The sequence below is a fragment of the Papilio machaon genome, chromosome 1 (assembly GCF_912999745.1).
Source record: "Papilio machaon chromosome 1, ilPapMach1.1, whole genome shotgun sequence".
Classification (NCBI taxonomy): domain Eukaryota; kingdom Metazoa; phylum Arthropoda; class Insecta; order Lepidoptera; family Papilionidae; genus Papilio; species Papilio machaon.
This window is the reverse complement of record NC_059986.1, coordinates 9,009,508-9,035,326: the sequence shown is the minus strand read 5'-3', so window position 1 is coordinate 9,035,326 and position 25,819 is coordinate 9,009,508. Positions and strand designations below refer to the sequence as shown.

General features: G+C 34.0%; 2 protein-coding genes across 2 annotated transcripts in view; one reads left to right on the top strand and one right to left on the bottom strand.

Moving 5' to 3' along the window:
* LOC106719281 (protein spire) overlaps window positions 1-20,205 on the top strand; it is a 112,963-nt gene extending 92,758 nt beyond the window's left edge. Inside the window, exons 9-17 of the mRNA XM_045686369.1 lie at window positions 10,796-10,923; window positions 16,034-16,151; window positions 17,443-17,551; window positions 17,821-17,965; window positions 18,343-18,489; window positions 18,664-18,765; window positions 18,857-18,991; window positions 19,136-19,329; window positions 19,411-20,205. Coding sequence (XP_045542325.1) covers window positions 10,796-10,923; window positions 16,034-16,151; window positions 17,443-17,551; window positions 17,821-17,965; window positions 18,343-18,489; window positions 18,664-18,765; window positions 18,857-18,991; window positions 19,136-19,329; window positions 19,411-19,618 — 1,286 coding nt within the window. The 3' untranslated portion in view covers window positions 19,619-20,205. The remainder of the gene's footprint in view (window positions 1-10,795; window positions 10,924-16,033; window positions 16,152-17,442; window positions 17,552-17,820; window positions 17,966-18,342; window positions 18,490-18,663; window positions 18,766-18,856; window positions 18,992-19,135; window positions 19,330-19,410) is intronic.
* A 2,712-nt stretch (window positions 20,206-22,917) lies between these two features.
* Window positions 22,918-25,326, bottom strand: LOC106719247 (cytochrome b-c1 complex subunit Rieske, mitochondrial). The gene is made up of 4 exons (XM_014513533.2): window positions 25,034-25,326; window positions 24,812-24,955; window positions 24,020-24,197; window positions 22,918-23,253 (listed from the first exon to the last, which is right to left on the bottom strand). Exons 1-4 carry the CDS (start codon window positions 25,236-25,238, stop codon window positions 22,965-22,967), a joined length of 816 nt encoding a protein of 271 aa, XP_014369019.2. The 5' UTR covers window positions 25,239-25,326; the 3' UTR covers window positions 22,918-22,964.
* Window positions 25,327-25,819: the final 493 nt, after the last annotated feature.

The following is a 25,819-nucleotide window of genomic DNA, read 5'->3' as shown; positions in this document are numbered from 1 at the left end:
GCCTCTTTTATGAAATAATGAATGTTTTTATATCACTTGAAACTCGAGAAAACAATGCCAATGTTTCTTTTATACTATTGCAGTCTCGAATCAAAACACCGCGACCGGCCATTGTGTTGTACACGTTAAATTAAATCGTTTATTTTGTTAAATGACGATGAATTATTCTTAATTTTACACTTTGATATGAATTTTGAGAAGAAAGCATTATATTTTTTAATGTTATACCAAGTTGTTTCTTCAACAAAGTTATGTAGTGTTCATCTTTATAGATAATAGCTTTTACCCGCGACTCCGTCCGCGCGGAATAAAAAATAGAAAACGGGTTAAAAATTATCCTATGTCCGTTTCCTGGTTCTAAGCTACCTCCCCATCAATTTTCAGCTAAATAAGTTCGACCGATCTTGAGTTATAAATAGTGTAACTAACACGACTTTCTTTTATATACATAGATTAGATTTTGCCCGAGACTTCGTTCGCGTGGAAAAAAAGTTAGTAATATGTGTTCTATGTTATTCAGTGTTAATGTAGCTTTTGCCGTTACAAAAGAATTTTCACAATCGGTCCAGTTTCAATACAAAAAAGTTACATCTAAATGTTTCTCGTGATATAATTATAAATCTTTTTATATAAAAAATCCGCAGAATAAAAAATGCACGCATCAATGGACGATGACTAATATAAAAAATCTGTATTGATAATTATATGAACATTGGTTTATCTAATTTTTGTGAAAATTCATTTAACAATCGATGGGTATATCTTTTTTCATATTATGTTAGTAAAAATTATAAAAAAGGCATATTAATTATATTTCTGAAGCCTTTAATTGTAATATTACCTACCCTTTATCACACTAAACCTTGATTAATAATTTTTACTTAATAATTTTTAGGATATAGAAAAAAGCCTCACTATCTCATTGTTATTCAAGAAAGCTAATATTTAATGTAACACGATTATAAATTTACAGTTAATTCGTCGGATAAAAATATAAAAAATCAACTAGTTCATCGATTAAGTCTCGCCTGAATTAACAAAGGAGTTGCGAATTAATAAATAAAAACGACTGAATATTCTACTTTCATGGTCAAATCTATACAAGCTTAGTACATCTTTAAGCAAAAAGCTCTCAGGTCAAGGAGACGTTGTCTGGGTGGTTGCCAAACGCTGCTCATAATGGCTTGTCTCGTTTGGACGATAAATTATGTATTATTTGTTAATGACAGCTACAAGATGTTTCCGATTGTTATAATTTTAAGTTACCTTAAGAATAAACCTAAGATAGGAATGGAAATTGAAATCCTTTAGGATACTTATACTTAGCTTATGACTTAATTACGTATTTAGATTTGACGAATAAGTAAATTTTCATTAACAGGATGTTTTATTTCTAAATTTCAAATGCGAAATAAAGTTACATGATTGATGGAATGATATCCACGATTTTGCTTACGTAATTCTTCTTTGATTTACGTACATACAGATATGGAGAGTAATTCGTTATATTTACGATTATAGATATAAAAATATAATTTAATTGATGATAAAATCAGCGAATAACATTGAAACCTGTTCTTGTTGCAAATGTCAGCAATTTTCAACCGACCAGACAAAGTCATTTGAAAGTAGTCGTTGATTGATTCGATAAGTTTTTTATAGCATCAAAAATCAAATAAATTCACAAAATAGTAACATTTAAAAACATACGTAATAATAACTTTACGAAATTGTTACATTTTATCTGCTTTACTTGATCGAATAAGGAAAATATTCCTTCGTACCGACCTCGCTCTCCTTTCTTATGTCTATTATATATGCTTCTTCTCAACTTATACGACACAAATTTCTCAATTATGAAGTTTCACACCTACATGTTTACTAAATTTGATTAACTTTATAACTGCAGAAATCTTAAAAAATGGGACATTCGAAGTCGTCCCTATTGTTTTTCGTCGCGTGCACGAAATAGCAGCATGTTTACAATCACAAACTTGTTTCGAACGTGCTCGGTAAATGCCAAGTTACTTTGGGCAAGGAGAACGCGTTCTCTTGATACATTGAAGAATAGTGTTGCGACATACGATAAGAGATTTATCGAATTTCTACTTTATCTCTCATATTTCGTCACTTCTATTGAAAAAGTTATTTTTATATAAATAAGATGAAGTAAAATTGGCTCGTATCTGTGGGAGAATTGGTTGCTTATTTCATGTGAATTTGGATTTTGAATGGTACAAGTTACAAAAGCAAGCAAGAGGTCACAAAATAGAGGCATGAATTAGACCGATTAGAAACTTCTGCCTGCGATTACTGGTTATTAAATTCATTGATATTATCTCTACTTATGGTGTGTTCCATATACTTTCGTATTACATGGTGCGTAACAGCGCTGTATTGTTTTCTATAATTCTTCACGCTGTGGCCTTAATGCGATTAAAATGTATCAACATTATTACGATATGTTTAAGAATAATGATAAAGATATTATCTAACAATTATTAATTCTTATATAAATGTCTTTTTCCTCAATTTATTGTTTTTATTTTTATTTGATACTTTCTAGCTGTCGATATAAATCCCATCACTAGCAGTAAGTAGTAACGCGGAATCGATATGGTTGTTGTGTTAAATTGACGTAACAAATTGAAAAAACTATTTAACTATTATCCGGAAGTTACGTTCATTTGTAATTGCATGAGATTACAGACTTAAATTTAAATTAAATAGTTTAATTTCAATGTACGAATATCGTTATTTTTAATAGAAATCATGAAGTTTATTGTTATGTGAGTTTTATGAATTAATTTTGTTATATTATTTATTAAACGTTATGTGTAAAAATTAAATAATTTTATTTTCCTTACATAACAGTAGAAATTTTGATATTGTAGTGAAAAATTAATTTTTAGTTATTAAATTACGCCATCAGTCGCTCTTTTTAGCCGACTTCAAAAATAAGGAGGTTATCAATTCGACTGATTTTTTTTTTTTTTAATAATCCAAGAACGAAATCAGGTTGAAAATTGTATATGTCCAGTTGTAGAAGGAGAGAGAAGAGAGTAATCCTTTAGTGCCCACTTAAAAAACTCTGATAGCGGCAGTTAGAAGGGAATTTCATCAATAAATCAAATGACTAGGTGCGATAACACGTTACATAGTGATATAGCAACATCACTTGTAACGTAACAACGATGGGAAACTCGCTTGCATTATTAAATAGAACGATATTTCCTACAGATACTAACTTTTTCTCAACTTCACTTGTGAACTCATTCGACCTGAATAACTTTATTGCAAAATGTAGTTGATATTTAAAAAAAAACGAGCGAACATTTAAATTTTATCACCCTCCCTCTCTTTTTTTTTTGGGAAAAAATAGGGATGTCTGTTGTCCCTATTTTCAATACAATGGTCAGGACAGCGAAATTTCACGGTTATTATGTAGAGGAATTAAATATATTATGAGCTAGAGGAGCACGGCGAATCAATACAGCTTCAGTACCATGTTGTGAGAGTACATGAAACAAGTAAATTTTTATCCAGAATTATTGTTAACAAAAAATTATCACAATGATAAGATATAAAAAATTCGAAGATGAATAGTTAAAACGATGAAATTTCATGTTATTAAAAATATTAAAGAAAAAGAAATTCAACATTTTCCACTAATAGACATTTTCCACGAATACAACAAATTCTCATATTCCTGGTAACCATTCCAGATAATTATACAAATGTCTTGTAACCCCTGACCTTACATGTCTAGTATGACCTTAAGCTTCGCGGACCGGACTTGTGTACCATTATGTTATTAGAGCCTTAACGATGTTATTAACTATTGCTACAACGCATGATTCGTATTTTTGCGTAATATGGCAATACTTCAGAAACTACAGCTTTTGAAATGTCACCTTTATCATTATAGTTATCTATGGTCTATCACGTCAAACAAAGGATCAGTTTTTAACAATAAAATTGTCAAACATTATCTATGTATGTAAATATTATTATTTATTGTTTAAAAAAGTTTTTATTCTATACTTTTGCAAGATAACAAGACGTCGGTTTTGCTCACTCTCAACTAAACACGAAACGGATCGTTCTAAAACAATATCCACCGAGTCGTGCTGACATTTGAAATTCCACCCCGTCTCTGGGGTAGTTAGAGCGCATGCGGTAACTTGGGGTACCGTTTTAACCAATATGGCGCCGATCGCCACAAGTTAAGCACGCGCTTTCTATTTACATCCGCTCTACATAAATCAAAATTAATGTTTATCTATTGTTATTTTTTTGAATTTACCTTTTCAACGTGCCAGTTACAACAGGAGCTTAGAAATGTGTTCTTTTTTTTAATTGTAATAAATCGAAAGTGACGCAGTGCAATCATATGTGTTTGCTTTTGAGACATTACTAGAGGGCTCGGTTGCAGGTCAATGCCATTTTGTGTTGTTTTGATGGACCAATTAGAAAAAGCGTAGAAAAAATATTTTAAGTGATTAATTTTTAACGAATTTCTTAATATTAACACAATTAGTTTGTTAAATAGTGATATTTGTTTTTCGATGTAAAATGAGATTTACTTTTACATATTTTTGTATAAACATAATTTTCCCGCGCAAATTTTACTAATAAAAAACGTAACATTAAGCTTACCGTAAGCAATGATTTTGTCAATGAAAAAAATTTAAGACACAACATAACTTAAATCACTGTTAAAAATAAAATAGGAAAAATCTGCGAGTCGCTCAGCCAGTGTTAATCATAATCGAAGAAAAAAAGGCAAAGGTCCTCGATATCCAGCCAGTGGCAAATATTATTTAAGAAAAATACAAAGACCATAGACATAATTCAGCCAGTGTCATACATCATCCAAGCTGCGTCGCTCGAGGGTATCTCCGGCGGCGCTGCTGCTGGGCACGCGGCCGGTCTCGGGTCTCCTCGAGCCGGTCCGGAGCCCCGAGGAGCCCGCGCTTGACGTCGCACAGGACAAGGCCTTCTGGGGGAGCGTTGCTGCCACCATGACCTGTAATTATCGTACTCAAACTATTATCATAGTAAAACGTATATTTTTGTTAAAAAAAAAAAATTAATTTAAAAAAATTGGTCTATTTAAAATAACACTTACGTCCATGAGTAACGTACGGGAAAATAACCCTATGGTTGTTATGAGTCATCCATAACAACGGTAGAAACTGTTCTGAGAACCCCTACACAAATACAATATGTCGTGTATTTTTAAGGTAAAAGAATTTCACGTGTAATCGCGACATTGGTATTTTATATGTAAAAGTATTATTTATTCAAATGCACAGTTATTTACTTACTTATACTAATAAAAAAATATTCGATAAATTCATTAGACATTTTAATGAAACGGAAATAGATAACAGATTATGGTAATGGTAAACATACTAAAAGTACGTTTTTTATTTTATTAAAGTTAAAAAAAAACTTAAATGAATTTGTAAATCTCTATACAATTTAAAAAATACCGAGTTTCGGACCTCTCACAAACTGGTGTCAGAATTTGGTGAATCTTTTTTTTATTTACAATTTAATTTCACGCTCTTGTTTTCAGATTGCCCATTTAATCCATGCAATTAGTATAATGTAATTACTTTTTTTATAAGTCAATTATCATTAAAACCGTCCGTACATTCTCACTTAAAACATACATTTATAACTTTAACGATGTTGCCGCAAGTGTTTCAAGGTGAACAGAAATAAATTTAAAGTGAATGAAAATACTTTCACTCTATAAAGAAACGTGGATATTTTAAGAAAGTTATTTCACAAAGACTTTTTACTCTCAAATAATGATAAATGTTATTAAAATTGATAGGAATACATAACTTTTAAATAAATTATTACCTACGTTTCATACTTGGATCGATACTAACTATTAGAGCTTTTATAACAGCCTTAGCTTTGCCAAAATTACATAAGTTTGCAAAACATGGCAATAGACCAATAGATTAGGAGAAATAGGTAAAATTTTAAGTTGGAAAGATATGTAGGTAGACAAGATGAATTGCCGTTATTTTTTTTAATTACACAAAGGCAGGAAATAAATTGTAGATGGATTGGTAAACTAAAAGTGATTCTATCAGGTCTAGTAGTTTACACTTCATTCCCACGTTCAGTTTCGCGTAAAATCCATAAATTACATAGATCTAATCAATTGAGCGCAAACCGAGCAATAGTCGGAAGTCGGTCAAAATGCCGCGTCGCGTTTTGTTGCAACAAAAACCTCACGGGTCAACATTCGAATCTCTAACGTACGCCTCAATACTACTGCTGCATGTAAATTGCCTCTATTATTTACACTCCGCGTATAGTTACAATAAACATGCAATAATTTTGGTTGATTTTTACTGTATTTTTTTTACATTTAATTAAAATCAATACTGCTAATTGCTTTGCCAGTTTATTAATTTTGCTGTCGAGACTTACACGGTTATAACTAAAATTGCTATATTTGAAAATCATGCGAACAGACTTCACCAAGCATATTTAATTATAATTTTTAAATATAACGTTAGATTATAATATTTATCCAACCTTGACATGCGGTCTTTCGCACAGCAAACTAATTAATACAGCCTATCCTCCCGCGCACCTAGCAACTCCCGCAGCCGTCTCTACCCCCGCATCCTGTCGACCCCTCGCCCTTTGATTTAAATGTCATGGGTCATTTTAATATACGCCCACCTTCATCCCTATCTGACGCAAGTAATAACATCAACCTTATCAGAAACTAACTTGCGTTTCGGTTTTTACACTTACTTATCTTTTTAATTTTTTTACGAATTTTAAGACAAATCTTCACAAATATTGTAGAATGCGCTTCATTTTTTTAATTATTTTCGATTTTAATAAATAAAATATAATATAATAAGTGCAAAGTTCAATTACTATAGTCAAACTTATATAATAATTGCATTTGAATTGAATAGAGAACTGAATATTAATGTAATGTTTGACACACTTTTACAACCATGATTAATATGAGGATTCTCTTATAAATAGATAAATAGATAATGTGTTGTATAGCAAATAACAAAGTTGTTTAAATAAGTGTTTGTAAACATGAAATTTGTGATAAAGTAACATCTCAATTGGGTCAAAAATAATAGCGCCGTCTATGCTACAGATATGTCTTTGTATGCATGTACTTTTGTCAATGCAATTTCGCACTGATTCATGTAGGACTAATTAGGTTAATATCATAATCTCTCAATGCATTTCCATGCTAGCTACTTACCAAAGAGTATAGTCTATGGTTAATAGTAAACTAGTAAATGATGTGAAGTGATTTTTCTTATTTTAAAGAAACTTTATAAGGTAAAGTTTCTGTTTAAAACAACAAAATGTACTTTACAAGTGTAATTCGTTCGATATATATCACACATATGAGTTATTTATTTATAACTCTAAGTTAACACTGCTTATGTATGTTCGAACTTAGGTTATTATTTTTATTGTCTTTGGAAAAATAGGGACAACAATATGTTTTTACAGATGTTTCGGTAATGTAAACTCATTGTAAACAAATATTACTATAAGGATTCGTTGCAGCACGTTTTGTTCCTTACTCGCGTGCCAGTGTGCCGGTACGTGATGAAATCTACGTGATGTTTTACGTAACCGTAGTGCACATGTCACGTTGACTGTTTGGTTCAGTGAAGCCAACGTGATATGTGTATACTGATTTGATGTCAATATAAACTTTACAGCTGATAGCGTTTATGGTTCGTGGTAAGGTTCGCAATAGCAATCGAAAAGCCTGACCTTTCGTTTAGACCCCGATCAAATAAATTTTGATCACGATTTTATGTAATATCTTATAATTTTCAGATTATTTTTAAATAAAAATAATTGAACACAGTAGTTCATAGTCAAGCTCTATTAGTTCGCATTTTTCTTCGGTTCTTTAGTCCTACAGCCACACGGCCTTCGATGATAATCCGAGAATGCCACAGAAATCTTTAAAGTTCGAATACTTAACTTTTACAACTGGGAATAAAAATTTCAAATTCATCTAATGACAGCAATTGTCCCGAATCAATTAGCAGCAATTTTAAATGTAACAAAAAGCATCCAACATTCTATTGTCAAGACTGTACAATTGCGTACTTAATATCGCTTCTTTTTTAATTTCCTACGAAGAGCTGCAGACGTAAAACGTCCGAAGTTTCCGCCATTGTTTATACTTCAGTCTGTTAAAACAAAGCAACAGATAAAAAAAAACAACCATGCGTCGCTGAATACACTATAATACAATAAAAAAACAGATAAATAAAATTAATTCATCTTTGTTTAAAGATTAAAAATCCCTATTTTTATTCTATTGTATACACATTACTTATTGATGTAACTATCGTCTAAATAAGCCAATTTATTATTATAGCCTTGTTACGGTGTGTTATATTCTTTTGCTTCGTATAATTCGAGGTTATTTCTCTTGGGATTAGATCCTGATAGTGTATTATGCTCTCCTACTCTTAGTACTCCACATATTAATATTTCACTAGCTTACGCCCACAACTTCGTCCGTGCGAAAATAAAATAAAACTAAGTTCATACCTATATGTTCTACATTTTCACTGAGATCCGTTAAGCCGTTTTGCAAATTTGTAGTAACAAACATTCATCCATCCAAACTTTCGCATTTATAATATTAGTATGATTACTATGATATGATTTAACAACATATTTATATATATTTTTATGTAAACATGTTATTTTAAACTTTTATTTTATAACATACATATTAACTATTTAGAAAGAATGGAAGCAAAATGTTGGGTTCAGAAACCTCACTTAAATCTGACAAAAAGTTGCTTATAATGTTTGCGATAAAATTGAAACAATTGAAACTTTCGTCTCTGATGATGTATGTTATTATCTTTCTATCTATATATCTATACATAAAATGTATATCTATATATATAAAAGAAATTTGTGTTAGTTACACCATTTATAACTCAAGAACGGCTGAATCAATTTGACTGAAAATTGGTGGGAAGGTAGCTTAGAACCAGGAATAGGACATAGGATAATTTTTATCCTGTTTCCTTTTTTTTTTTTAATTCCGCGGGAACGAAGTCGCGGGCAAAAGCTAGTATGATATAAAAGTACCAGGAAAATTTTAAGTCGTAGACAATTAATATGAAAACAAAAGCAATGTCCACTAATTTGTTAAAAAAATCTTGCTGCTCTAAATATGAACATTAACTTCAATCAGTTTCAGATCAAGTATACGATCTAAAATCCTTGATATCTTTATTAATCGCATAACAGGTTTATAAACTGCTTTATTGCAGAACTGTCGGATACTTATATTTTATCGCATTTAAACTGCAGTGCAGCTAACCGTTGCAGCTGCAGCGCCTTAACTGACCTCTCTATTAGGACAGCGGATTAATAATCGCGTGACCGCTGATATAAAGTGGTACAGTCTACTAGTAATTGGTATTTACTGTGGTATTTTAGATTAAAGTATGCGGTTTTGCTGTTTGAAATCATTTTAACTAATTCTATTTGCATGTGGTTTTGTATTTGTGACGAGATGGTAACACAAACGGTTAATGTTTTGACTATATTGCGATGTTGAAAAGATATTAAATATTACATCATAATCATATAAACAAAAAAGTAATGAGATTGAATGTGGATGGCTATAAAGGTAGAGGAAGACCAAAGAAAGTATGGATGGATTGTGCGAAAGAGGATATGCGTAAGAAGGGGGTACATTCAGATATGACAGCTGATTGAGATGTATGGAGGAGTAGTACATACTGTGCCGACCCTCCATAGGGATAAGGGCAGGTTGATGACATCATAAACATTTAACAAATAATACATGCTATGTAATCTATTCTAAACGATAAAAAAGGCATGCGACAATAAGGGCGTGTCCACATTGTTGTGAAGCGTAAACAATCCATTGATATACAGGGGGATGAAATATTTTTACGAATATCTAGAAAAATCTTCTCAAGAGGTAGTTATCAGCTAACTCAAGTTAGAAAATGTAATTAAATTTCTATTTAACTCATCTATTTTATCTTGTTTATAATTCTGTAATCAACTTTAGTCCTGTTGTTCAAAATGTATGTCACATTTTTATCGCCTTACTCCCTTCAAATGTGCATCACCCTGATAGTCATTTATAAGATGGTTATATTCTAATTATTATACTTTAATACAGGTGTTATGACATGTAAACTAACGGTTAAAGAAGCAGGGATAAGTCTAACCACTGAGAGCTCGCAGGAATATTTGTGACATAAAATTTGCGGGCATAAAGTACACCAAAAATCTCACACCAATTTTGACATAAGATGACGATACGAAGGCGATTGTCACAAATATTATTGCTAAGTCCACTGTTCGTACTTGTTTAGCTTCGGTTTAGTGGAAGCGCACTCTATAGGACGGTCGTGACTGCGAATACGAAGGACAGGGAAAGTAAAAGGCCGCTGTATCGTTGCCGCAACCCTGTCATTTGTCAGATGTCAGGGCGCGTGGCGTTTTACTTGATTACATACCAGAAACTTGTTAATAATATGAATGCTGATAGAACTCTGTAAAGTATGATATATAATAATTTACTATAATATAACTGTAGAGGGCGGGTAACGAGCACTCACTTGAAATTAACACGTTCAGTGGCACTATTTACGTATTAAAATAAACATTAATAATTTATTGTGAGATTATTTTGAATGGAACACGAGATAAGTTTTTGTTATAGACTTTTTTAACTTGAAGTGTTTGTTAACAGCTTCGAACGGCGCGAGTAGCGGGCCGGGTAGCGTTGAGGTGCGGCGCAACGGCGGTGGTGGCGGTGACGTCACGCCGCATGCGCCGCCGCAGCGCAGACTCATCAAAGTTGACTTTGACAACCTCGAGGTAAGACACGATATGATTCCTCCTCTCAAGAGTAAGACATCACTAAACAGTCAGGGACATTTATTTCCTACCCATTTCGGTGAAATGTCATTTGACAATGCAATTAGGTCGAAAACGTGTAATAGTAACATACATAGGTATGAGATATTACCTCTTATGGTGACACTTTGCTTTACGATATTCGATCTTAAGGTGGAAGCAAATTTAACACACTAAATTTTACACACATTACGTGCATGCGAATTTACTTTATTTACACGGCCTTATAAGCATAACTTAAATATTTCATCTCAATATTTTCGTAGAGTAGACGTCTAACATTTTGACAGGTAATACTCCCTTGATATTACCGTTTCGAATGACTTTCTGGCAATATTAAGTTTCCTAAGGACTGGAACTCCGAAATCGATATTCATTTCATTCACATCGGATAGATTAGATTCGGTAACTGCTCCGTTAACTAAAAGTTCAGGAAAATTAAACAGGAGATTGTGAACATTTTAGTAATATAAACTACTAGCTGTCGCCCGCGACTCTGTCCGCGCAAAATTAAAAAAACATAATAAGTATGTGTTCTTCCAGACTATGATCTACATCTATGACAAATCTCATCGAGAGCCGTTCTGGAGAAACAAACATCCATCAATCCATCCATCTAAACATTCGCATTTATAATATTAGTAAGATTATATTAAAAATCTTTATTTCTTTGTTAAATTGGAATGTCAAATAATCCTAAGTAACTTGTTAAAACATTTTTTGTTTACATATAACAATGTAGAGTTGATTGAAACAAACCCAGTCCACCAATAAATTGATAAACAGATGCAAAGAGGTCAGGATGATAAAAGTATAGTTCAACGTTGTTTTCTTATCCCTTGAATTTTACTATGGTTTTATAGTTTTTATGGGCAATTTATAATTCATAAATGCGGCCGCTACATAACTGGATACTCACGCTTATTGCTGATACTAAAACCTTTTATCAGTTTGTAGCACAAGGTTATGTTACAAATAGAGTTAAGCCATTGCCTTGATTAAATATCGCATGGCGTATAAACAGAGTAATATAGCTTTTTAATTATAACGTCGATTTATTCTCGTATTTTATTTTTGGGTTGGACCCTGTAATCGTCTAACTGTAGAATACCCGTACCCGTACCAACTGTACAAAACAAATTGACATCATCTAATTCTGTTTCAAAAAACATAGATAATAATTTATTTTTGTAGAGCTGTAAACGGTAAGTTGGGGAATATTCATAAAGCTTATAGAATACACAATATTTTTTTTCTATAAAGGTTCATTTAGACATAATCCGGAATCGTATGAATGAGACGTACGTATGCGAAATACATAAGTTTGTCTCTCCCTGAAGCGACTGCCGGGCGTTGTTCGTACGATTCCGGCTTATATCTAAATGAGCCCTATCACACTAATGTAACACAGTGGAACAGTATCGTAATGTTTTCATCTCAAATGTAACTACATACTTTGATTTAGATTTATCACGTACAAGTTATGATGAACACAATCTTCCTCAGTCGATTGTTCAACAGTTCCTTATTGCATTTAGTTCTCGATAGCAATGAGGTTTTAATAGACGTATAGAAAAAGATCCGAGTTTGTGTCGTTGACTTTGTCGAGCGCTTATAGATTGACAAATGTATCTGACCCGGTAGGCAAAATTGGTACTATAGATAGTTTTTATACGTTTTCTGAAAGTCTAAATCGCGATATACCTCTTTGTCCGGGTCTGAAAAGTTCGTCGTTTCAGTGCTGGCGATCAGGCGTGACGGGAATAATTGAATATTTATAAGTATAACGGTAAAGTTAATGATGTAATGTTATCATATATACAATTTTATAAAAGGATTTTTTTAATAGCAATCAACCGGAACGGATAGCGAAAGCTAGCAACTCTTGTTATAGGCTAGTTTTTTTTTCCAAGAAATGTATCGTTTCGTATTTTTATGCTTTTTAATTAGTTTATTTCTAAAAAATCTCAGTTTTTGTCTTCTGTAACTACTTCAAAGCTGTATATTGAATAATTTATGAGAAAATTTAATAAATTTGTTCGGTTTCTTTTATTTTGTTCGCAATTTGTGCATTTTGATTACAACATAGATGTTTTCGGCTACAACAATGAATTTGAATTCAAACCAACGCAGCAAATCAAAGAAATTAGGTCGTCGTTTTTCAACTTTCAATGCAGAGTTAGCTTACTTTAAATACCTAGATCGTACTGAGGTTTTTCGAAAGGAGGTCACAGCCTCAGCGTCCCTGTTAATAACTATCAATGAAACTGAAGCATTTAAAAAAATACCTATCGTTAGTTTCTGAGACTAAAACCCCCTTTTAAAACATGTTGCTCTCTGTTTTGTCAAAGATAATGACAGGGATGACGATATGTTTAATAGAGATTTTGGTCTCAGAAACCAACTGATAGAGATTAATATGCTGGCATAAGTTTTCTACGACGTTTTTTAATACCTAGCAAACTATTTTTATAAATCCCGTTATTTAAAATTCTAAAACTTATACTTATTGTGAAGTTTTTTATTTATGTCGACGCTGGAAAGCGTAAACACTGTAACCCCGAAAGTATGAACTTTACAGGAGAGCCAAAAAATCATAACTCGTGAGCTGATACGCCTACGAGCATGCGGTATTTAGCAATGTTGTGTAGTTTGTGCTAACCTATAACAAAATCATTATCCTTTGATAATGGTTAAAATTATTAACGTGTGAAAAACATATTCGCGATTTCAAGGGTTACAGCGTTTATGCTTTCCAGCGTCGATGTGTTCTTAAATTTATTTGCTTCATTATTCAAACAAAAGTTAGTACTCTCTATCATCAGAATAATAAACGCTGTTAAAATTTCATTGCTTTTCTTATCTTCGAATGTAAAAATAAATACCTTTGGATGTTATCAAGTGTATAAGTACTTAAAAGTGACTAAGAACAGCATCTTCTAACGGCACATAAATATCCTGTTGACAGTAAACAGTTAGGTACACTTGTGCAAACTCGCGCAAGGTTAGTGTGCCCTAGTTTTTCAGACGTGACAGAAATTTGAACTTTATCAACCCTCAAATCACGAGCTTTAGCACAAATATTTACGAGGCAAGTCTAAAGTAGCTGTGTTATGGCTTTGTTGGTTATGCAGTACCTTTTACCATTTTTCAATTTTTATTTCCCTTAGTAACCATTAAATACCATTGATTGCGGTAGTATGTTGATAAATATATTGATACACTGCTTGTTGGAAGCGAAAGTTAATTTTCAATGTACTCGTAAGCGTGGTTAGCCGCATCGTTAACATCGTGTTTGCGTGTTCTTGTTAATAATTTGTACAGTTATATTCATGTTTGTGTTGTTTGTAGAGTTATTATTTTCATGTTATGTCGATTGAATGATTCAAATCAATGTACTGTGTAGCCGATACGCATTTTGTTGCACGGAATTACGTTTTTTGATTTTAACTATTTAGTGGAACGATTTTATTTATGACATTTAAACAATTAGAAATATTAGAACAAGAATAAAATGAAGTCATTGCATTTCGGTGTCACATCGTTTAGTTTTGATTTGGTAGTTTTTGAGTTTCTTTGAAACAAACCTCTCCTTTTAAAGTCAATACAGAAGTATTTGTATAATCCTAATAAATATTCGAAAACGTAGCTTCCTCTTTATGTCCCTTCTATGTAGAACAAGAGCGAATTATTGGGTTTCAATTAATGGAGGTGCCGCAGGCGGACTGTGGCAAAAAATAGGAAACATCACGGTTGCTCGGATTACAGGGCCACTCACTAACCGTGATACCGGAACTGTTACACTTTCTTATAATAACTTATTTTTTTTTAACGTTATGCGTTTATTCGATTTAGATTTTTTCCGAAAGAAATTTTGACACTTAGCATTTTGGCATTTTATAAGACAGTAAGATGAAAGAAATGAATAATTAAAAATTAGTAGGTGATTGTTATTTATTTCCTTTGTTACTTTAATTTTAATAAGTGTTTAATTGGCACTTTTAGTAGAGCATCAAAAACAACCTGCCTAAGAAATTTTCCTACTAGAGCGGATATTCTTAGAACTCTTTCTAGGTCAAGGTTCAATTTGTCTCACGTTACCTTACACTGCGTCTTTGTGACGATACATTTTTAACTTTCTTCCTTTAGTTTTAAGATTCAAAACGTATTTTTAATTCGTTGGGAAAATCCTGAGTTTTTTGAAGTTGCAATATTGACGTCACACAAAGGTTGTTGAGACTCGCAAATTACCGTTCCGTTGGAATAACCACAAATGTTCGAATTGGGATGTTTACCGAATGATGTCATGTTCACAAGTTTTGGTATGCACTTTCTCTGTTATACCAACAGTGTAACAGATGGTGCATTAAAGATAAATAAGCTTGCTAATTTATCTGATAACTAGGGATGTACCAAATTGTCCTCCGTAATTGAATCTTACAGTGAGATATTGCCATATATTTATAATTGAATAAAGAGATTTTTAAGTCCTCTTTCCCTTCCCACCCTTTTCTTATAAGGAAAGGATGGGAAGGGGAGGTGGATTTGATGGAGGAGGAGATGCATAGGAAGGTTTAATATTCTCTTTTTGTGCGTCTTCTTCGTTGATTGAGGGTAGGCAACGTATCTACAATTGCGGATGTCTATGGGCAGCGGTCGCTACGCCATTTCGGCGAATTCATGTGCCCGCTTGCTCGTTTGCCACCTTGTAACATAAAAGAAAGAATGAAAGTACTTTTGTGATATGCGAAGTTCACTAGTTCACTGTTCGATATTCTCTTTCACCGTATTTTCGTTTAAAGGGTTTTCCCTTGCTCGAGACAGAATGCAATTACTTGAGTGATTGCGTCGCATACTAATTCATTAACCGCTTTCACAATTTATGACGAAGTTGAAGTTACAAATGTTCGCATACCTTATTATGTACCTTTTTTATTTAAATATTATTCTTCTTTGTTGTCTTTCGCTTAACTTGTATCGAGCTTGAATTAGTCGTATTAAACCGTTGGAACTGTTTTAAATTAGTTTGTTCAATGCATGTTTTTATAACTTCATTTTATCACTTTTCTAGGACGACGAAGACGAAGACGACACCGAAACATGCATAAGTCCGGAAACGTGCATCCCTCAGCCCTTCCCTCGACACACGGCGCCGCAGCAGCCCGCTCCGAAACCATGGAAGCGAACTGGTACTAAACTGTCTTTGCTGTAACAAAGTAACGCTATAACTTAGGTATGGAGATGGCAACACAAAGCAAAGTAATCTATATTGTCTATGAGCAATGGCAGCAAATCGCTTGAAATTGCCACACGAGTGCAACCGCTTGCTGCTAACGCAAGACACAAAGCTGCAATACACCGAAATAATAAACTGCAACAAATTAAAGGCATATTTTTATGAAATTTAGGTTCAGATTTAATGTTATTTAAGTTATTAATTAAAGAGGAGAGTATTAAGATAATAGAAGGCTAAATTGACGTGCTCTTTCCCACCGCTGTCCCGGGCGGATCCGGCGTGGGCACTTGCGAGCCCCCGCGCGCGCCGCCGCGCACTCGCATCTCGCACGACGAGTACCACCAGTTCTGCGACCAGACGCTCGAGTGTATGACTGCTAAACTTGGCTGCATGACTCGATGCCTTTTGCCTTTCTTTTGCATCCATGTTGTTTGAAAATGTAACATGTCACTTGCAATATCGCTGGTTCCAATAGATAAGGGTCGTGCCATAATTTTACTCTTTTATTTTAAAACATACGCCTTATTCTTTCAGTTAAAATTTATAGTTTTTTCAATCCCCGAGTTTTTATCTGATTTGTAAAATTTTTTCCACAATTTTGTTCATGTTGGATGTTTTCCCGTACAGTTCGTTTTTTAAGACCATACATGTTAATCTGTAAAATATTCCGCTGACCGTACACGACATTCGCATTTATTCACGTTCTTGTGCTTTGTAACATAAAATCCGCTGAATAATCTTACATATTTACAGTTAATGCAAAACAAAACTGCAAACAAAATATCAAAAATGCAAAATTGCTATACAAACATTGGCTTGTATAGCAATTTAATTTTATTTAAAAAGCAATGATGTTTTGCATTATTTTTAATTATCTACACTTCAACCCAAAAAAACAGTCTCTTATTTATATGAACGTACACTATTAAAAAGAGACGGACGATTTAATATATTTCAAATGTTTTTAAAATCATGTTTGCTTTACTTGCATTTCTATGCTTCTTAACATATTAAAATACAGCTGTTAGACTTTTTTGTAGGTAGATCAGTAATTATTATAACGATTTTCGTACCACGCTTTCGTCTATCATTAAAATGAATGTGCATACTTACATATTAAAATATTGCCTTTAAAAGAATTCATAAAATCTCTATGACATGTGTATTGTTAATACACATGTCTGAATCTAATATTTAATATAAATCTTTGCTGTACCGTATATTTATGATTATTTGGTACGCAGCATACGATCTGGCAACGCAATGTCCATCGCGGCGCGCGTCCATGCGGCGACACACGGTCACGCACGTCTGTCCGCCCAGCGACGGCGCACAGTCCCTGCCGCACTCCAGGTAACTTGCTTAAAAACTAAGAAATCTATTAATAATAATACTACGAAAATACAGTTTTGTTTAAATAAATCTGGCTCGAAGGCTCAAGTAATTTTCTTAAAATTACAATTTACATATAGATTAAAAATAATACATCAATCATTGGTTCTAAAAATGAACAATTCAAATCGATTCTAAAGAAAAAAAGAGTCTAAAGGTACACCTAAATTAAACGATCGAATGTAGTTAACTATTGATAAGTTTGCAAGACTAATTAGAGTGTATTTCAGGCCTGGCTCGCGTGCGTCGTGCGCGGGCGCAGCGTCGCTGGCCAGTAGCGAGCTGGACGCGCAGCTCGGCGAGCTGTCGTGGTCGCGCTCCTCGCTGCAGGACGAGCTCATCAAGTCGGTTAGTGGCAGCCCTAGTAGCAAGCATGTGAGTAGACGCTAGCCTAACTAAACATTCTATCGCCAACCCTGATTTATCTGTTCTATTAAGATTTTTGGTAAGTTTGTATGAGAATCATTAGCATGGTATCTCAGCAAATAACATATCATGCATTTATCGTCATATGTTTACACAAAGAGCCAATTTTAATTATTCATTAAATAAATATTTAGCTAATTTTTTTCATGCTTTACATCCTTTAAATACTTCAAAGTAATTCTCATATCATATTTTCATAATACGATTAAAAATACATTTGCTATCGTAATAAAATATGGAGCAAGGTATTCAATACATTTCTAACGGTGGAAATATTTTGTGCCTATTATAATCGGTATAACATTGTATTTATTTTTGTTGTGCAGAAGCAATGGCAGGAGGCGATAATGTCGGATGACCGGCTGTCGCTGACGCTGGAGGAGATCGTGCACATCAGGTCTGTGCTCACGAAGGCCGAGCTCGAGTTCTTGCCCTCCGAGGGCAGAGTCAAAGAAGATGTGGAGAAGAGAAGAGTGAGTTTACATTTTTTTTGACAACAGTTTGACCAATTTTTAAATTTAGCAGTTGCCAAAAATTATAATTTGTTGTTCACAAAAGTAATTACCAAATACAAGTATACAAGTAAAAGACCAAAAAAGGCTTGTTCATTAATTTTTATTGATTTTTTCTTGAAATTTCACTTTCAGGTGTGTTTCCTGTGTTTGAAAACAAGATTTGGCATATTCGGACCCTGGGGGCAAAAGTGCAAGCTATGTAAAAAGACTGTCTGTCAAAAGTGTTGTTCAAAGGTGAGTTTCTAGCATGCCATCATAATAACTGGGTATGGTATCTATACTTATTTCTTAAAAAAAATTTTTTGAATCTTTACTTGTTGTACAGATGCGCATACCGACGGAGCACTTCGCGCACGTCCCGGTTGTGCTGCTGAGCCCCTCCCTGCTGCCCTCGCCAGAGGACGAGGCGCCCTCCTTCCCCCGCAGCCTCGTCTCGCGCCTCGTCTCCCCGGAGCACCACGTTAGTACTCTTCCCTCTATCATACCTTTAGACTCGAGAATATAGCTATCCGACTCGAAGGATCATTTTTTATTTCACGTCAAAACTGTAGCTTAGTCTTCGGTAATAAAAGTATACAATGTTAATAAACGAATATGCGTACAGGACAACAGTGTGGGCAGCGCGCCGAGCAGCCCGGTGTCGCGGCGCGCGTGCCCGCAGTCTGCGCCGGGGTCGCGCGGCGGCTCGCGCGGGGGCTCCGCGCTCGGCTTCGCGGACCTCGCCGTGCACGCGCCCAGCGCCATGACGCGCTCCGTGGACGGTCCCGGCAGCATGCCCTGCGTCATCAACGACCGCAGGTATGTCCACTTACCGCTCTGAATAAGATACGACGAGTACTTATTGATTTATAAGAACTACATCTGATAGTCGTCCATTAGTCTGTCCAGGTCGCGTGGCGGGCGGGGTTCGGGCGGCGCGTCTGCGGCGGAGCGACTGCGCGGCGTGCAGATGGCGGTGTGCCACGACTGCAAGGCCATGGTGCTGCAGATCATCAAGTCGTCGCGAGCCGCGCGCTCCGCCTCCCGCGACCGCGCGCTGCGACACCTCACCCTCGACCTGGCGCCAGTCTACACCGACAACTGTTAGTCGCCGTCTACTGGCCCATAGTGTTAGCGATTATCACTAGTTATAGAGCCCGGTACGATCGCGCGGGAGAGCGAACAGGAACTATTCAAACGCAGACCAGTTCTGCAGAGTTAGTTGTTTTGCGGAGACTAACAAACTCATCCGTGGCATCGTTGGATCTGGTCAGTTAATGTATCGTATCACGGACAGTATGCGTCAATTTATTGTGGAAAGATTATAATGATGGCGTAGAATTGGGTTTATTAGTAAGCGCGGTTGATCGCCCGAAAAATGTTCATCGAAAATGACCTTTCTGACTTCAATCTCAAATTGACACTATCCATACTGTTGATAAGGAGAACAGACTCGATCGTATTCGGAAGTATAGATGTGGCCGCGATGATGGCATATTTCTTTTTTTAATTCCAGCCGAGTCGGTAGTGCTATCGGCAACTGCAAGTCTAAAATGTGACTGAACCTGACTAGCCAAATCTGCAACATTCATTCAGCAACCTATAATGACACGATTATGTGTGTCCCGAGTCCCTCCGTATTTTTTTATATTTTTCTTAGGATATATTTAAAATTAGAATTGTGTTTGAATTTAGAAGACAAATCTTTTTTTTTTTTTGCAATGTCGTGTGGATGATTAATAAACTTAAATGACAACTTTCAAATACATAGTTATAGATAACGTATAATATTTTGTTTTTCAGTGAAACTGCCCTTGGTTGTTATCTGACAACAACAAAGTAGCTTTTTCAATAATTCAGTTGAGGTATTTTAGTATAGATTTTTTGTTCGTTCAAATGAACATTTATTTCGCATACTTAAGGTATTAGTTTTGTGTTCTAGAAGCTTTTTGATCATTGCTTTAAAACATCGATTTGTTTTGTTACCAATACCGTACAATTGTTTTATTTATTTTTCATATAATGTTAAGATCAAAATGATTTCTTTTAACTTTTGACTTGACTACTGGCGAAGAAATCGTTTTCTTTGTCAAACATAAGCGACCTTTATCAACTAACATGTGATCCATTTTTGTTTAATAGTTTAAACTAAATGAGATTTCATAAATATTACACTTAGTAAAAATTTACGGAGAGACATTAATTTGACTATAAGCAAGAAATATTTATTTTTCCATTACTAAAAAGTAAAATTCTTTAACAAAGAGCTTCCGAGGTTGTATAGAATTAATGTTGTGTTTCTAGACGGACCGTACCAAGTACATTTTGATTTTCACGTCGACGAAAAAAAAATTGACAAGACTTTGACATTGACAGATAATACGTAGCTTCATTTGTTTTTATTTATCGCACAAAAAACTTATAAACCTTCTTCAATAAGCCATCTAAAAAAAACTCACTTTAACTACAAAAAAACCTATAAATTAAACTAAAAAATAGATTATATTCAAGAAATTACTAAGATTGTATTTTGTCACCTAGATTTTAATATATATTATGTATTAAACATTTATATATTTTTCTTAATAATAGAATTTAAAATATGTCTACAATTTGAATATATAGCACGATGTTCTGTGTTCAAAAAAATCGTAACTTACTATAAATGTTGTTTAAAAGATGTATAATATATCTGAATGTTGAAATTTCATTTATTTTGCTAAAATTGCATTTTGTATTTTAAACGAGGCATACCGTAACCTTATATAGATAGCCAACTGACGTCATAAGAGAGCGCATTTATTCGGCATTAATCTATAACATTTTATTCTCATTGTACCTAGTTGTATTAATATAAAAATAAAATAAAACAATTCAAAACACTGTGCCATAACTACAATTCACTGTTGCATTGTCGATGTACGGGTGATAATATGTCACTTGCTCGTATTTTCGACGCATTGATCAAAATAGAAAAAACAGACTTGGTTATTTTTTTTAATTTGTATTTATTTTTATAAGGTAACTGTAAAACTGTATGTGCTATTTGTGAGCTGACCATATATTTCATATTGAATATTTATGTGCCACATATTTTTTTTTATTTGAAGTAGGTAAAAAGTAAGTAAGTTTTGCGAATTCTTGCCATAAACAGTAACATGAAAGCTATTGAAAAAAAAATGTTAAATGCTCATCACTATTTTATGATATCCGCATTTCATTTGATGAATTTAAGTGCCGTAGGCCCTAATTCAGTCCTCTTCCACTTTCTGACCATGTTTTACAAAGAAGTGATAGGAAGGGGAGGTGGAGGCAGGGCAGACAAAGCATCCCAAAGGAAGGAAAAATACTAATTTATGTGCTTTAATATCCTCCTACGTCGATAAAAGGTAGGCAATGCATCTGCAAACGGAGATGTCTATGGCTACTTCGCTATTTTGGCGAATTTAAGTGACCGTTTGATTGCCACCATTTTCTATAAAAAAATTAGTAATTGCTATCAGTAATACCCTTTATTATTTTATGTATTTGTTAAGGGAAAATATGTAGGTGCTAAATGTTTTATGATTTAAATTTGAAATTCGGTCAGCTCGCATTCACTCCTCTAATGTAAATTGAAATTACACTGTTTGCTTATTCTTCATTAATTTCTAAGATTAACCTAGTTTTAATTAAATTATTTTGCCAAATATCAGAGACCTAATTGTAAATATAGATTTCTTTGGTGTCATCTTTGTATTGAATATCTACCTAATAATTCTTGTGTTCGTATAACTAATATTGGTAATATATTGAATGTCTCTATTTGTCAGTATTGTAATATAATCTGTGGAATCGGTTGGTACCTAGGTCTAAAAAAATCTGCTTATTATTGAATATTACTCCCAGAAGGCCTAGTTAGTCATATTAACCTTTCAATTGTATGTTTCTTTGAAATTACCAAAACTTCTTTTTACACTCCTTACATAGTATCCGAATTGAAATTGTACCTTATTAAAATCGAATTCCCAGTTAGAAACATCTTGAATGTATATAAAATCTTCGTAGTCTATATTAGATGTTTTATGTAGAATATAAAAGAAATAATAACGGGAAATAAAACAAATTACAGATCGTTCTTCGCTTGTTTTATTTAAGTTTCCTACCAAAAGGTAAGTGAGCTTAAGTTTTCATTTAGAAACTACCACACTCGGGGAATCCAACAATGTAAATTTATGTAAAATCTACACAAATAGTTAACCTTAGTAACCAATTAACTATGAGTGAGGCAGGAAGTGATGTAATAAAATTATAATATTAAGAAAAAAGATTAAATATATCATACATATTTTTATTTTTTTAACAAAAACAAAAAAATGTCACTGAAATAATACAACAAAATTATATCACATTACATTTTATTTTTCGATCACTATTGATGATGTTTTTTAAATAAATTGTCTAATAAATATCGCTTAACCTACTACCAAGAGACCTCCTTCAACAAAGTTGTAAGGGGGAATTTCTAGGTTGAGGGGAGCGGGGCCTTTGCGGATACGTCCAGATGCATCGTAATGGGAGCCGTGGCAGGGGCAGTAGTAGCCACCAAAGTCTCCAGCGTTAGCAATGGGCACACAACCCAAGTGAGTGCACACACCGATTACGACAAGCCACTCTGGGTCCTGGGCTCTACTCTCGTCGGGTTCAGGGTCACGAAGTTGATCAAGTGGTACCGCTTTTTCTGTGCTGATCTCTTCTGCTGTCCTGTGGAAGAAATGTACAAGATTAATGAAACACTTTCATTCAGGTCATCCATTGATGTGATCTTGTGGCTACTTAAGGCTATTGTAGTACTTTTAATAATTAAAATGTAGAGTTGAGTTTAATCAAGGCATTATTTATTTTCCAACCCGAAAAAAAATTACTATGTATTCTTATACTCTGTTCTACATCTATGTCTAATTTAAGTGAGTTCCATTTAGCGGTTCTGAAGGTACCTTCCAACAAAGATCCATCCATCCATCGGAAGATTTACATTTATAATATTACTAAGAATTAGCAAGATTTCAACAGTAGATTCAAGACCAACTGCTGCGGATCAATTCGAGATTTTTAAATTAACTCTCAAATGGGACAGCAAGACATGGAATGAATTAAAAAAAAATTGATAAACTTGCTATTATTACGCTTCAACCACCACTTCTTCAGCACGAAATAAAAAAATAGCTTAAGTACTTCCGCAAGAAACATGGATTTGCAGATAGACAGACAAAAATTAGCACACACACTCATCAAACGAAACGCTTGTCTTCTGTGGTGGTGGTATTGCACCAGTTGACCCTGCCCATTCATGGACCCAACAAATATTGTTGTTGTGAGACCTACCACTGTTTGATATGATTTTTTTTTATTCAGACAATCACAGTTTATTAATTTTATATAGATTCCTGGATCTATCCAGATCATTTCATTTTCAAAGTTATCTGTAGATTAATTTCAGAACAGTGTTATTTAAAGTAAATAAATTTACCTGTGACGAATAAATAGCGGTTTGCCACGCCACTTGAAAGTGACAGACTTGCCCTCGGGTATCTCAGCGAGGTTAATCTCGATCTTGGCTAAGGCGAGCACGTCAGCGGCAGCCGCCATTGAGGACACAAAGTGTGTGACCACAGATTTCGCAGCATATGCTCCAGCCACACCTCCAGCTGAGGAGCAGCAATTAATAAACATTTTATTTATGATTGATGAATAATATTATGCTGTTTTCGAGTGGACCAACAATAAGTACTATATGGTAAAATGCTTATAGCAGTCCTACCCTAAAGACAGTTTAAGTTTTTTTTAACCCTTAATATGTGTATACTTCGTTATAGCAGTGCTTATTTATGTTTGATATTCATATAAAAACTGAAAGCTAATATGCCATTAGAAAATTTTAAACAGATCTGCATAAATTAAATAAAAATCAATGTTTGTGTATGCGTGTCTAAACCAATACATAGATAAGATTGTTATAAAGTGGTACCTAAAAAATCAAACTAAATATAAAACAAATTTCTGCTGAAATTATGACATCAAATCTTAATTAGCTATAGATTTACTACTTCTATGAACATATCATTGATTAGAAGTTAACAAGTCTTGCAATACTGTAACAAAGCTTTACAATTAGTTATCTATGCAAAAAAATAGTCATATGAACTTTTAGTTAATGTTCATTAAATAGCAATGAAGTTACATGACTAAGTAACACTAACCTAACATGTTGTGTAATAGAGATTTATGTGAAATTAGTAATTAAAACTAGATATGTACTAACCTCCAGCAATAAGGTATGTGAAAGAGTTACGGGTGTCAACATTATCCTTGGCCTTCGACTTAGGGTCTAGGGTGTCCTTGCGACGATACGCTGAGAAGTCAGGGTATGCGATATCGGAGTGCGCGAAACGAACCTGAGTGGGCACTGAAAATGACATGTGTTATGTAACATTAATTTTCACCCATAATATCGAAAGGTATTAAAATATAAAGATTAACTTACGGTTAGTTGTATGCTTAACTTTCAAACCCTGAATAGGCAGAGCTCCATGCAAAGATTGGACAGTTGATGTCTTGGGGAGAGTTTGAACGACCAGTTTGTCAACGGGAGTTAGGACTGAGACAACGGGCTTCAAGCCATTAGCCACCACTTGGGATGTAGCCTTGAAATATGGGGCTAAATGTCCAGCCCTTGCTACCGAAGTCATCTTGCTACACTTATATTCTACGCAATATAATTGCTATAAATTTTTCGCTGAGTGCGAGTTTTGGCAGGTTTCGTAATGAAACGTCAAATAGCAGTGTTGCTATCATATTAATTTTTTTTTACCATAGACATTTTAAAAAGAAGAAAAGATTAATTGTCAAAGAATTTTTAAAACAAATTATTAACAATTTACTGTCGTAATTAAGAAGTCAACAATTTTACTTTTAAAAAGTAAAGTGAAAACATTTTGTTAGGAGGAAATATTTGTGATTTGAAAAGTTTCCGTTTTTAATGTAGATGGCGCTGCGGCACTCTCAAATTAAAAGTACCGCGTGTCATCTCGCGCTTCAAATCACTTGTTTGCCTTGTTTGTTACCTGTCCTTTTTGATAGTAAGGAGAGATTTAGAATTTTCATTTGGCACACCTCTCACGTTTCAACTTTATGTTTACGTGTAAGTAGGTACTTGCTCGTCGTTTACGCGTACAACTTACACTACACACAAGTAGACTAATTAAACTACCCTCTTGACAGTTGGTAATAAAAAAACACTTTTTTAAACGTAGCTATTAAATGTACAGGA

What these genes read in the sequence shown, in the direction of transcription:
- LOC106719247 (XM_014513533.2), bottom strand. Translation starts at nt 25,238, where the DNA reads ATGACTTCGGTAGCAAGGGCTGGACATTTAGCCCCATATTTCAAGGCT. An exon ending in AGTTAAGCATACAACTAACC is followed by an intron (nt 24,956 to 25,033) that starts GTAAGTTAATCT and finishes TGTCATTTTCAG; the next exon opens with TGCCCACTCAGGTTCGTTTC. An exon ending in CACATACCTTATTGCTGGAG is followed by an intron (nt 24,198 to 24,811) that starts GTTAGTACATAT and finishes GCTGCTCCTCAG; the next exon opens with CTGGAGGTGTGGCTGGAGCA.